The 14,133-nt window shown below is 41.1% G+C and overlaps 1 protein-coding gene across 1 annotated transcript; it reads right to left on the bottom strand.

The window, feature by feature from the left end:
- Nucleotides 1–1,433: 1,433 nt before the first annotated feature.
- ROR2 (receptor tyrosine kinase-like orphan receptor 2) lies at nt 1,434–13,869 on the bottom strand. Its single transcript, XM_009695896.1, has 6 exons — nt 13,853–13,869; nt 12,658–12,785; nt 8,904–9,218; nt 6,704–6,949; nt 4,812–5,014; nt 1,434–3,235 (listed from the first exon to the last, which is right to left on the bottom strand). The coding sequence occupies exons 1-6, from the start codon at nt 13,867–13,869 to the stop codon at nt 1,793–1,795; spliced, it is 2,352 nt and encodes a 783-aa protein (XP_009694198.1). The 3' UTR covers nt 1,434–1,792.
- Nucleotides 13,870–14,133: the final 264 nt, after the last annotated feature.

The raw sequence follows: 14,133 nt of genomic DNA, 5'->3' as shown, positions 1-14,133 counted from the left end.
AACACAGGGTGTAGATCACAACGATACACGACGTACAACTGAATTGCAATGTAATAAAATAAAAAGTTGTAGTTCAGGTACGAAACCTGTAACCTAAGGAACTGTTGCCATTTCCATTTCCATGAAGTACCATAATGGAACAGCAGCTCTAGGAACTATAAAGATAACATACTTAATCATACTTTTCGCATCACTTTATTGAATACTCCATGTTGGATGTACAACTTATAGCTAAAGTGTGTGTTGGCTACAATGCTACAATGAGAGTGTGTATTGCTTGTACTACAGAAAGGGTCATGAAATGTATGGACCTGTCTGCATGTTTAACAAAATGAAACAGCAATACAATAAAACTGCATCACATGTGAATATTGTAAATGGTTAAGTTATAAAGTCATTCATTCAAAAATTCAAATATTTCAATAAAAAAAAAGTATATAAAATGTAGTAAAACATAAATTACATTTAAAGGTCTGTACATGATTCATCCTGCAAATAGAAGCACAAAACCAGCACTTTGTACAGTATTGCTTATTTTGGTCTTCTAAAGTTCAAAGATTCATTTTCACTGAAGAGGCAGGAAAAAACATGGTTTCACACGCAATCCAGCAGTAATTGTGGTAAATCAAGTAAGTCTATAACCCCGCACAAAACCCAACACTTTTACAATGTAGGAACACACATGTGGAGCCCTTTTCTATACTTGATAACCAATATGCAATTAAAGTTGGATTGTTAAGTTAGTGCACACCTACAATATCCCCTACAATATCCCCATTTTTGGTTAACAGTGTATTAAGGCTGCTTGCTGCTGAAAATAGACAGCAGAGAAGGAATACTTTCATCCACAAATGCAGTCAGACGATCTCATTTGGAAGCTTCTGTCACAGTCATTCATTGGGAATGATGAAAGAAAACCATCCTCTCTCCTCTCATGTTATTCCACAAGATGTTGTGGATGCTGTAAGTTTATGTGGGTTCAAAATCATTTGGATAAATTCATAGTAGAAAATTCCATCGAGGGCTATTAAACAGAAAAAATATCCACTTCTGGCTTGGGAAGTCCCTAAGCCACAAATTGCTGGAGGCTGGGGAAATACCCTGGGGAAATTCTACAAGGGAAATTGCCCTTGCAGTCTTCCCTGGGCAGACATTATCGATGGCCTCCCGAGACATGCCACTGGGCTGGACAGACCCGTGGTCTGACTCAACACAGTCAATTTTATGTTCGGTTTCCCTACTTTTATGGTTATTGTAATACAAACACGGATCAGTATTCTCAACTTGTTATTTTTTCAGACTCAAAAAGCAAACAACAATCTCGTGTCCATTGTATCAGAGAGATAAATACTATAAACTAAGCGGTCCGTCACATCCAGGGCACTTCTTTATGCTCAGAGCAATTCTGCAACCATAGTTGGATTCCTTTTTGTTATTGTTTTAAGCATAACTCACTAACATTACACTCACATATCATGATATACATGATGTGCAATGCTACTCTGCAATACGTTGCACAGCAACAGTACATAACTGAAAAGCAGCTTCCCTCAAGAACTGTAGGACAGTAAAAAGGATTAAACCTAGCAATTCTATACCATCATATTTGCAAAATCTGATGGTGGCAATGGTCAATAAACCCGATATACCATTACTGCTGCACTTTACATGGGTGTAGTTTTTTTAGTTTTGTTTCTTTTCGTCAGATCAAAATCACTGCTATTAAGCCTAAGGATCTACAGTCTCCATGCATGGAAGTGACGTGAAATTCTTAGTAACGAGGCCAAATTCTTTAGGCTTCTGATTGAATTTCTGCTTCGTCCATCTGAAGTGTATCATTATCACCCAGTAATTCTGTTTCAGGCACAGAGCCCTCCTCTTCCTCCTCCTCCTGGACGGGATTCTGGGCGATGTCTTCTGTTCCATTGTGCATGTCATCCGTGCCCTCCGAGAGCAGAGCAGCCCTGTCAGCCACCGATGCGTTGGAAGGCGCTGTTGTTACGTAGCCTGTGCTGGTGGATCCGCTCCCGCTGTGGTGCGAGCCTGGTTTGGGAATGATCTGGGGAGGCATTTGCTGAGGAGCCATTTGCATTGGAATTTGGACAGGATAAAAATTTGGCAAGTAAGCACCATAGGCAGGCATTGGCTGGTAACCATTGACTGGAATGTAGAGCTGAGGAGGTGGGACCAGTGGTCTCATCTGCCCTTTCATTTGTATGAACTGCGGTTGAGGGAAAGCTGGAGTTTTCTGCTTTGGTCCAATGTACCTAGCATTGCTGACATTGCTAACAGGACTTGTGCTGAGAGAACTTGTTTGTGTGGTGTTGCTTGCCCCAGACGTTTGCGCTGAGCTGTTGTAATTTGAAAGATTTCCCCATGTTCTTAGTCTGTTGTGTATATCTTTAAATCTTGGTCTTCTGTTGGGAAATTCATTCCAACACTCCAGCATCAAAGTGTATATCCATGTGGGGCAGTCATCAGGACATGGTAAAACCTGTCGGTTCCTGATCATCTCGATGACATCCTGGTTAGAATAACCACAGTAAGGCTGCAGGCCATAGCTGAAAACTTCCCACAACACAACTCCATATGACCATATATCTGAATCAATAGAAAACTTGCCATACATAATAGCCTCAGGGGACATCCACCGGATAGGAAGAAGGGAATTTCCCATCAGTTTGTAGTAATCAGCAGCGTAAACTTCCCTGAAAAGGCCTAAATCAGATATTTTCACATTCAGTTTATCAAATACCAGTATATTTCTAGTGGCCAAGTCCTTGTGGACAACGTGGTGGCTTGAAAGATACTCCATTCCTGCAGCTATCTGAGTCACGATGTGGAAAAAGTCTGCTGGTTCCAGAGTGGATTTGACTGTCTTGTCATCATCAGTGCTGCCAACATCTGAATGGGGAGATCTCATCACCAAGAACTCATGGAGGTCACTGTGTGAACAATAACTAAATATCATGCTTATGGGTTGTTCCTTCGTCACTATTCCCAGCAAACAAACAATGTTTGGATGTTGTAATCGTGATCTCATCATTGCTTCATGTTTGAATTCTTCCCGAAGAGCCAGCTCTGCTTTGTCTTTAAGTGTCTTGATGGCAACAGCTTGCGTCTGTTCACCTGGTGCTGTACCAAAAAGATGCCCCTTGTAGACTTTGCCAAATCTCTCCTCTCCTAGTTCCTCCATAAACCTCACAGTGGACAGATTGATTTCTTTAAGTTTTGCCTGAAATGAAGGAAAGAAAGTCAGCAAAAAATCACAATGTTTTCTAAACAACAGAATCTCTTATTAAAGAAAAGGTCCTGGTGGTTAGATGCTCCAAATGGAAGATAAATTGGGCCAAAATGACCTTTCAGCTTTTTGTATATTCACATCAGTATATTGATTTTACAGTTCACCTTGAAATTAGTTATACTATTATCAGAAGTGTAAATCGAATTATGTTGTAAGATGATACCTATAATTATTTTTACAAAGGAGTGACCATATATCCCGCAGGCTAAATGAATAATCAGTTCAAAGTAAATTTGGCAAACAAAGAGGTCTATTAACTGCAGCTGCACTTGCCCTACAGATCGGTCCAGAGGTGCTCACTGGAGATCTGTCAGAAAAGTTGTGGGTGCCGGCTGAGGTGGCAGCCTCAGGGTGAACTGTAACATCCCTTCCAGCAGAAGGAGGAACAAAACCTCCCTCTTTCGGTTCTGCAGTAGCAGATATGCCTTTTCTCCTCCATTGCACTACAGCAACGGCCCTTGCCTGTGGGTAGCAGTACACAGTACCCCTGCTGAGAAACCTCACGCAAGCTCTGATGAAGAGGGGTTGGAAGAGGAGCAAAGGAATAAGGAATTTCTCTCTGGTACATGAAAGAAAAAGTGGCAAACCCAGGAGTGAGAAATCCCCAGAGCCTCCCTCCTGCAGTCTGCAGGGAAAGCAAGGGAGTTTGTGATGATGATCTAATGGGTCTGTCCTGACCAGCATGAGCTGGAGGAGTCCCCAGCTGAGCCAGATGCAGCTGGCACAGCTTCACACACCAGGCACTGCAGAAGGAGGGAGCAGGGTAGGCTGGAAAGAGGCTTCAACAGGTGGTTTGGGGACAAGTTCTGATTTTAGTGTCCAACAGACTGTGGACTGGACCAGGCAGTTTCTGCAGTTCCTTTAACAGATGTTGCCAATTGTTCCAAATTGCATATTGTTTTTTAGAGCTTGCAACTTGCAAATTCTGTGATTAAAAATTGAACATTAGCTCTGAACAGAATTTTAGCGCAGAGATCGGGTTAGTTGACCCAGAAAATTGTATGCAGGAGCTGAGATCTGTAGACAAGAGTTTACAGCCACTTTTGTTTCACCGTCCTTTGTGATACACAGCCTTAGAAACATGTTGCATCCCGGCTCAGCTCCCCACTCAGTGATGGTTCAGAATACCAGTGGACTGAGCTGATGGATTAGACAAGAAACCCCACCGTGCATCCTGCTTTCAACAAGCAAACCAACCACATCAATACCAGGAGCAAAAATGAGCTGCAGGCTGAAGACAGGATCAGAAGTAACAACATTTCCAGTCACTGAGACAACACACAGAATGGGGATTGACAGGTAAGGACAAACGTCATAAAATACTGTGTCCTGAAAGCTGTTGCCCAAGGCCAGCATTTCTAGATACAGCTAGTGAGTGCAAGACCTGGTTTTCACTGAAGTAGATGGTCAGCACAGTATGAAAAAGAGGTCCCTTACAACACGGCTCAATTCAAACACCGACTATCTGAGACACTGAAAATCGTGACACAAATTCTGGAAAAAATACCTGTTTGTGCTGATTAATAAGTGGCATTTCCATGTCCTGGCTAGGAGACGCCATCAGCTGGCGGCGCTGTGGTGTCGCAGCAGACGCCTTCTGCTTGTTTCTGCACATACAGACCAAGAAGAAAAGGCAGGCGATAACCAGAGGGATGGCTATGCTGGGAACCAGAATGTACAGAATTCCCATTTTACTGTTGTCACGTGGACCTGTCAGGCACAGAAATGTTTGTTGTTTACAATAAGTATTTTTAATGCATTCAACAGTAAAGCAAAAAAAAAAAAAACAAAACCAAACAAAAACACCAAGAAAAAAACCCCTATGGTATGATTATTAATACTATATTTTAAACAAAAAGTAAACTCCTATAGCTTGAAAACAGAAGTTGCATTACTCACTTCCCCTTCTCCATAATTTTCCATTAAATGTTTCAAATAAGTTTGAATGGGCGTAGCAATAGCGGTATGAAGATAAACTAGGAGCCCCACATTTAATGTGTTTACTGTAACAGTATGTCATTTATTTAACTTTATTTTTGAGGCTTACAGTTGTGGAAACTGCAGAACATAGACCAGAGTGTCATTGCAGTATCTTGTTCAGAGGACAGAAAACAAGTGAGTGGTCTTCATCACAGTACATAAAGCAGCGAACTCAGTGTGATAAACCACAGCACAACATTGCAGTCTGGCCTTCTCACCCAACTTCAGCCATTTCATCAGCACTTTGCCCACTTTTTACCTCCACTCGTATTACTTCTGCACAGAATAAAATAAATCTCACTTCCTACTGGCAGAAATATCATTTGTTCTGTACTTAACAGAATTAAAGTGCTTTTGTGTTACAGTGAGACAGTCGTGGAAGAGTCATCAATACTAGAAGACTGTTCTGGAACCTTACTAAAATGCTTTTTTCTTGACACTTAGAAACTCTAAGAAAGCATAGTAATGTTCAAAATGCACATTGGAACTGCCTGGGGTGTTTTCTGCAATCTGTGGTTTTGCTATTTGTGGCTACTGCTTTCACCACAACCACATCTCAGTGTTATCTTCACACCATGTTACATGCAATGCAAAAATTTATTACAAATGTCAAATCATGTTACTGTAAAAAAGTGAAGTAACTAAGAACTTTTATATCGATTTTGTGCGCTCTTAAATATCCAGGCAATCTGTAACAAAACCACTTTTATGGCTTCCATGATACATCTGTTGCTGCAGGAAACATGCTTTTCTTCCTAATGAAGCACAGTACTAAGTTGCTTTGTCGTGTCCAAAGACTGTTACCACTGCAACAGCTCTAGAGTGAAGGCTGTACCAATATAGGGAAGTGAGTGTATTAACCTGTGAGAGCTGTGCTTTTTATTTTTGCTATCAGTTGCACAGTACAGAGCCACTAGTGGATAATGTAGGACTTTTCTGACAAGATCGTCTGTTTTATGACATCTCTGCCTCTGCGCTTCACTTGGTTTCCTTCCGACCAAGCCTGGTGCTGTATCTCCCTCTACAGGATCTGAAAATCCTTGCTACCTGCAAGATGCCATACCGGGCTAGAGCAATAAATCATCGAGCAGTGTGAGGAAACCAAACACATACAGGTGATAAGGACATCAAGCCTGGCATTTGACAAGTTAGAATACAAATTGCAGCAGTATCATTAATTATTATCTTAGCTTAAGCACCCAATACGTAATAAAAAGTGTCACAATATCTCAGCCACAAGCTCTGATCTCCAGAAAATACTGAATGCCTACAACACAAAGCAAGGATGCCGCATTATAGCAAGTAAAACATTTGAAGACACAATCCTTTTAAGTGAATTGTACTTGTAAAAATAGGGAACATTCAAAATTACGCAGGATTCAGGGCAATAGTAGGGGAAAAAAGAAAGAGAATACATACTACAAGAAGGTATGTCACACAGTTCCATGCGTACGTTTTTATTCTTTGTAAAACACCAAGGCCCATCCATCTGACCTCCAGGATTTCGGCAATACGCATGTCCTCCACCGAGCTCTGGAAACTGTGTGCTTGTCAGATCATGGTTGTGGGGACTCTGCGAGTCCCAGAGTTGGCAAGTGTGGCCAGACTTGGTAACGCTGACCGTCCCTCTGTAGTCTGCTCCAGAACCATTGTAGCACTGATGATCTGCAACACAAGGTTTGACAAAACATTGCAAAAACCAAAACAATCAATGGCCAGCAAGACCAAAAGGGTTGAAGTGCATAGATCATGTATGCACTGAATTTAAGCACTTCAGGATTCAAATAAAAGCTGTGGGGTTTGAAATTTCAGTTCTGCAGGTATGTGTACTCTTACACCTACTTATTTCTGCATTCTGCCCTGGAGTGTCTCAGCTCTGTGGCTATACATGCCAATATTTGGTAACTCTGAATGCAAGCTGATACTAAGGAGTGTGTATGCACTTTCAGATACAGGACAACGTAAGTTAAACTAAATTAGAGATACGAGTTTCACTTCAGGAAAAGTGTTCAGATTACAACAGTGTACAGTTCCCGCCACTCTTATTTCTCATCGTCTTCCTGTCTTCCTCACACTGCTCACTTCCTAGAGAAATTAGTGCTGCATTTTCTAATGCCTCTTGCTAATTCTTCCTTTCTTTTCTTCTTTAGAAAGAAGGGACTCAGGCTTTTCTTCTGTTTAGATACACCACCTTCCTATCTGCTGAACTCCTGTCTTCATTCTCTGCTTTGCTGCTACCCTCTCTTCATACTTTTTGAGCGCTTGTCTCCCATATGTATCACTTATGTATCACTTGAACTGAATCATGTATTTTTCTGCACGTTTGCAACATCACTTTCTCCATTTTTCTGAGTCCCCCTCCCCAGCCCTCAGGCATCCAGCTCTCTCAAAGCCTTTCCTCCAACCCCCCAGGGCACTCACGCCGCAGCTGTTCCACCAGAGGGAGAACCGCTGGCTCCCAGGATCTCCGACAACTTTTGCCAGAATTTTTTGTTGGTTTTATTCTCATTGCTTTTGCTTGATACCTCTGCCCTGGCTGATTTGTCTCTGTCATCATTTTCTAAGTAATTTCTGCTTCTCAGCTACACCAGATTATTGCCTGACTAGCACACCACTTGTCTTCCATGCCCACCGTTATGCCATGACCCCTGCTCCTAACTGTGGGCTCAGGCAATGGATATTCAGGATAATTTTATCACACTTTGAAATTTAAGCATCTCTAGTCTCTTGGACCTTCCTTGCTGAACATTGTAGGGGGTGGTGATTAAATGCTCAGAAACAGAGTGGACAGAAAAATTGTCAGCACGTAATTACTGACAACAGAACAGCCCTTCTACTCCTGGATGCAAATATAAATTCACGGAAATGAGATCAATGTTTTCACTCATCCTATGTGGGTGAAGAAAGACAATTACACTCCATGCTCAATTTACAGGATTAATATTCTTGTGGATTTCCATATAGAAAGAATGAACATTAAATGTTTAATTTCTTAACAGATTTTTCTAGTGAAGATTCCACAGCCTGTTTGAGGTTTATTAATAGATAAACTCACAAATAGCTGTACGAGGGAACTCATCCAGAAAGGCAAGGACTGAGCCAGAGGTGGGGGCAAGCATGTGGGAAGGGAAGTCTGCAACATGCTGCTGCGCCTCGCAAATCTCTTTTTCTTTTCGATGTGATTGGAAGAGACCTCTGGGATCATGGAGTCCAACCTTTGCCCTAACACCTCCGTGTCAGCTAGAGCATGGCACTAAGTGCCACGTCCAGTCTTTTCTTAAAAACCTCTAGGGATGGGGACTCCACCACCTCCCTGGGCAGCCCATTCCAATGCCAATCTGTGTCAAATTGGTTGTGTGAACACTGAGTTTTATAACCCAGGGTGGTTGATATAACACTTTTCAGCACTAAGCAGCATACTTTCAACTTCCTCACCGTGCTAACTATATCTCACAACAGTGCAAGATTATGGTCAGTATTAACATGATAAAAAGTAGTACTGTCAAAGTATAGCAGCACTTTCTTTACTAAACGAATGACTGATAAAATATTGTCTCAGACCCAACCTGAGGAAGCAACAAATCCTACTTTTTCCCAATGATGAAACACCCAGACTTACATCGGCTGAGTCTCTCCACAGGGATCCCAATCCTTATGCAGTTGGCAGCTTCCAAGGTGTCGGGTCGTGGGAGATCCTCACACTTAGGCAACTGTAGTTGCATCAAGATGAGGGGATTTGACCTAGCAATGTTGTACTCCTGTCTACAGAGATCGTTCTCCAGAACTTCACATTCATCCCGGCACAGCTCCCGTGGCTTAGGCATCCGAGAGCGCTCGTCACACAGGGGAAACACGAAGTGGCAGAAGGATGGTATAGCAAACTGTGAGCACTGATCAGACAAATGTGTGGAAGTGCCAATCATGGTAAACGCGGCTGGAAAGGAACAAAAATAATGCTTAAGTATTAATTCACGAAAAGCATAGGAAGCAAGATAATTTTCATGTCATTTCCCTTTTACAATTTTCATCTTATCTTGAGGATCTGAAAGCCTACTGAACAACAGGGAAATGAGGTCATTTCTGCTGTAAAGGAGAGTTGACAAACACAGAAAACAAACCCAGCGTCCGAGTGTCCCTCTGATGTCTGCACACAGCTTTTAGGGCCTCAGTTCTTAGGAATTTACCCAGGTGACTAGCATTGAGCAAACTGTTGGTGCTTAACTAATTTTAACTTGAAAGGATAAAGAGTGAAGGCCAGATATACCTGCCAGGATGCTGACATGTATTTCCAAAGTTCCTAATTAGATACAATGTGAATGAGGATTACCTATCTTCTTCCTCCTGTAGACATTTTGATCAATAAACAAGACAAGTGTTTTTCAAGTCTTGGCAGGCAAAAGGAAGTGTGCCATCAAGGATTTGGGGAGATATTGCTATTCGTAGACATGAGAAGCCTACCAGGTAGCAGTTTTGGGAAAAATGAATGTAACCAGTCTCAGCATACTGATCACATTAAGATGAATGACACAATGAATTAGGAGTTTAATCCTCCCCTTCAAATCTCAGCATCTACACACTAACATTTATCTGAGCATTTTCTTGCACATTGCAAATAAAAGACAAATGTGCATGTGCATCGTGCATTTGGGGATGAAACAAGCTGTAAATGTAGGAACGTTCATTCCCACACTGGAAAGCGTCATTTGTGAGCGATGCTCACTAGACTGCATGTTCCACCAATGTACACTGTAAAAAGAGAGGAAATGAGCAGTTCAAGTCATTCGGCAGTCTATCTACAATCTACAAATCAATTCTTTCCCTCTTGCCCAGCTCTCTCCTTTCAGCCATCTACTTCCTGCTGCCATCTGCTATCAGAGAGTCTCCTGTCTCCTCCTAAACATGACACATGCAGCAAGCAGCCCCAGCTCCAGCCTTTTGTACTGTTTATAGCTTTGCTCATCTTAATACAGGAATATTAACACAGGAATATAACTGTTTATCAGTGATGTAGAGAACACTGCATGCAAGTACGATATCAGGCCTCAAACAACAGTTGTGACGTGCTTGTGCCAAAGTCTAACAGGGAAAAAATAAACCTGGAGAAGTGAAGGGCTCACTGTTGGCTATTTGAAACACCACACTAATTTTTGTGAAGGCGTTACAGAATTTTGATCGGCATGAGCGAAGACTGCATAAATCACAATCATGTCCTTATTTTAATGGGAGATGCAAAAGCCAGCGGGACTGTGTGGTGGCATCTAAGGGGTTTAGTTTTTTAGTCGTTAAATAGATATTAAACAGCACAGCAAAGTCATTGCTAGCCACACCTATCCACAGGTTAGGTCCATTTGTTGCTGGTCTTCCAGTGTTTCAAGTCATGTCTCAAGTTTTTCTCCAGAAACGTAGTTTTTTTTAATAGAAGGCTGCAATTCTCACCTAACCACATGGCCACAATCTAAGAGCACCAGGAGCCGTAGAGACAAAGGGAATGTAATTATTTCACACATCAGCACAGCAGGGAAAAGAAAATGCAGAATGAAAATTCCCCATAGATGTCACCTGTAACCTTGTTACGTGTTCTTGGCGTCGGGCAGTAGGTGTCACCGTTTCCCAGGCACAGCCTCCCCTGAACGCCCTACTGCTCCGAGCGCAAGGGCCTTCCACCAAAAACTGCACTTAGGAAGTACGGGCAAAAGTATAAGCAAAATCTCAGCAGCACTTACAGAGCAGATTTTTTTATCTAACAAGCTACTGTAATTTCAAAAATAGTCTATCAATTGGACAGAGAACAGTCAGTCTTGCAATACTTCTTTTACATATCAGGAGACTCATAAGAACCAGATACGTTGTGAAATCCTCAGGGTTATTTTGCATAAGGCATTTAGTATGTCCCTCAGATGTATATAGTTTGAAAATGCCACATTATTAATGGATTATCATTACTGTGTAGCTACGCACTGGGCAGCTCTACATGGTGGTTCACAGAGTTTTCCTAAAAAAGAATTGTTCCATCAGAAATTCTCCTCCACTCCAGGACAGAGAGTCCCAGCCCCTAGCCTCCAAAATCTAACTGATAATCAGTGGTATTAGGGATCCAGCAGCGAGGTCATGAATGTCCACATTGTATACGCTAGAAACAGGTATAACTTGATCAAGAAACATTTTCTGGAAGATACCACAGGGGTTATTTTGGTTTGTTTGTTGGTTTGGTTTTTTTTTTTGAAAAGGACGTTTTGAATCTAAATCAAGGAGATTTAACCATTTCAGATAGCTGAACATTTCCATATTCCTGAAAAACATGCAAACAGGATAGAGATTATGTTGTAGAAAAAAAATAATGTTATCAATAGTATGTATTAATTAATGACATTACAGTAAAAGAGGCTGGAATTACAACAAAGTACAGGAGAAAGGAGGGAGGGAAATGAGTCATACACCACAAGGAAAGGTCAGCACCTGGATTTTGGCAGTCCCAGAATATGATCACCATCTTAAGAAGAGAAAAAAACCTGACCTGGATTTCTGCCTTGAGAATGACCCTTCAAGGTACTATCTTTAGGGAGACAGAGCTGACAAGTGAAGGAAAAGTCTTTTTGGCAACCAGTGATGTTAAAATTGCAGATTCAATCAGTTAGACATATCTGGCCAGATGCAAATAAGCTCCTGCTTGACTGAGTTAATTGGCCATATATTATGATAAACAGTTTGTTCTATTCCATGGATTCATTTGCTTGCTCTGCTTATGTACATTAGAGTCACAGCTGTTAATGTCAGCTAACTGAGGTCCAGTGAAGACAACTCATGTTGATGTACAGCTCATTAAAAGACATTAGGGTTTTAGATACATGTTTGTGACTCCGTACCAAAAGATGATTAGAGAAAGAATCAGCAGGGGCAGAGCACAGGAAGGCAGACTCTTGTTTTGTATAAATCAATGTGAAATCCAGACTCTGCCAGGATTATGCAAGAGAGGAGGAGAACAAAGGGAAAAGCACTACCATACATTTTTCAAGAAAATCAAAACAGAGTAAATTTTTATTACATCACAAATTGATTTTTAAAAAAAATCTTCTATTTTAATCCATCATCCAAAAAGTTCCGGTATAAACTACAAGCTGTTAAAAAGTCAATGCTCTGACACTTTACTTAAGGACATGGAAGCAGCTTCCACACATGACAGCAGACATTTTTCTTCCTTGCTCCAACTTTGCTAACCGCACAAGTAGGAACCTGGCTTACCTCCTCTAAACCTTAATATAATGATGTCTTAGTCATTGACCAATAAAACTGAAAAATACGATAGCACTATTTATACCTGAATTGGATACTTTCATGGATGTTTTTTGCCGTGCTACAGAGACATGTGAGCTTACCAGTAATTCGGTTTTCAATTTCCCCTTGCATCTGGAGGGAGTCCACATAAATGGTCCTGTTTCCAATGATTCGTGCACATGCAATTCCCCTGTATGGCTGACAGAACCCATCTTCATGGTAATCTTCTCTGCAAAAGACAGGTTAGGATTTATAAGCAGATATCTAGCTGTCCCCAATGAATTTTTACAAAATGTATCCTTATAAAAGGAGAACAACCCAAAAGACCGTAAATCTGAAGTTGTTCCATTCCCCAGTTGCAGTTTTCTCCTCCAATTCTCTCTACACTACCTTGGAAGTATTAATGACCCTGTAAATAGCTCATTAGAGAAAGAAGTAAACCAAAACCCAAGATTAATTTTAAAATTATATGCTAATAGTAATGAGATTTGACAGATGAATCTATTAAAAAGCCTTTAGACTGAAACAGCAACATAGATCTTGTTACGTGTCCCCATGCATTTTTGGCATCTAGCTGCACCCAGTACAACTAGACAAACAGTTGCTTCTCCCACCTCTCCTTCCCTTTCTTCATTTTCTGTAGTGAATAGCAGAAGAGATCTTGCCATGCTTTAATTAAAACGTGGAATAATTCTGAACTCTGAAATAGGTAAACAGAATAAAAAGTAATCAAGCTTTTAACCTGTTTTCCTCTTCTTTCTAGTCAGAGCCAATGCCAAATTCCTCTTCCAACATATATTTTAATACATTTTTCAATTCAATGAGGCTTTGGGCCAAATTTTACTCTCTTACATCAATATAAATATTTTGGTATTACAGCACTAGCCTAAAGGCTCAATAGTTCACTACATCATCTCCGAAGCCCCAGTAAATAATACAGAGCTGATCTGTAGATTGTAACTGCCTGAGGACTGAAAAGGGGCTTCAGAGTGAGAGCACTCTCAGAGTTAATATCCAGTATGCCATGTGTTTCCCCTGTCACGGCACAGCCTCTGTGCTAGGATTCACTAGCCTGATGGATTCACATCATGTCATTCACCGCATGACAGATCAAAAAAGGCATTAAACATAATCTAGAAAACCATGACTCTAGAGTAATCCTACAACACTCAAAAGCTTAATAAGCTCTGTAACTAAACAGTCAGTTCAAAAGTCTGAGGTACCTCTCCAACACCAGCAATTTTTGAAGTATTACTTCAGTATTCTTCTGAACTTACTATCTTGGGGTATCAATACCTGTTTCGGTCACCCATGTTTCCACTTCTCTTACAAACACCTTCACGCTTCCATTGAGAGCCACATGAGCAGGATAAAACTCTCAGTGAATACGTGTAAAACCACATAACTTCAGCTGGGCCAAATCAGCATGAAAACCTGCTGTCTGGCAACAGCTAGCCATGATGAGCACTTCACCCAACACCTACGCAGTGTTGAGTCCAGCCTGTTATTTTTGATTTTTTATTCTGTCTTAGGAACCTGTTTTCATTTTTCTTCTGCTATGTCTCCTTGATAAAGCT

This window comes from Cariama cristata, unplaced genomic scaffold (assembly GCF_000690535.1).
Source record: "Cariama cristata isolate BGI_N322 unplaced genomic scaffold, ASM69053v1 scaffold3682, whole genome shotgun sequence".
In the NCBI taxonomy this organism is placed as follows: Eukaryota; Metazoa; Chordata; class Aves; order Cariamiformes; family Cariamidae; genus Cariama; species Cariama cristata.
Note: the sequence above shows the minus strand (reverse complement) of the source record. Positions and strands in the feature narration are given on the sequence as shown.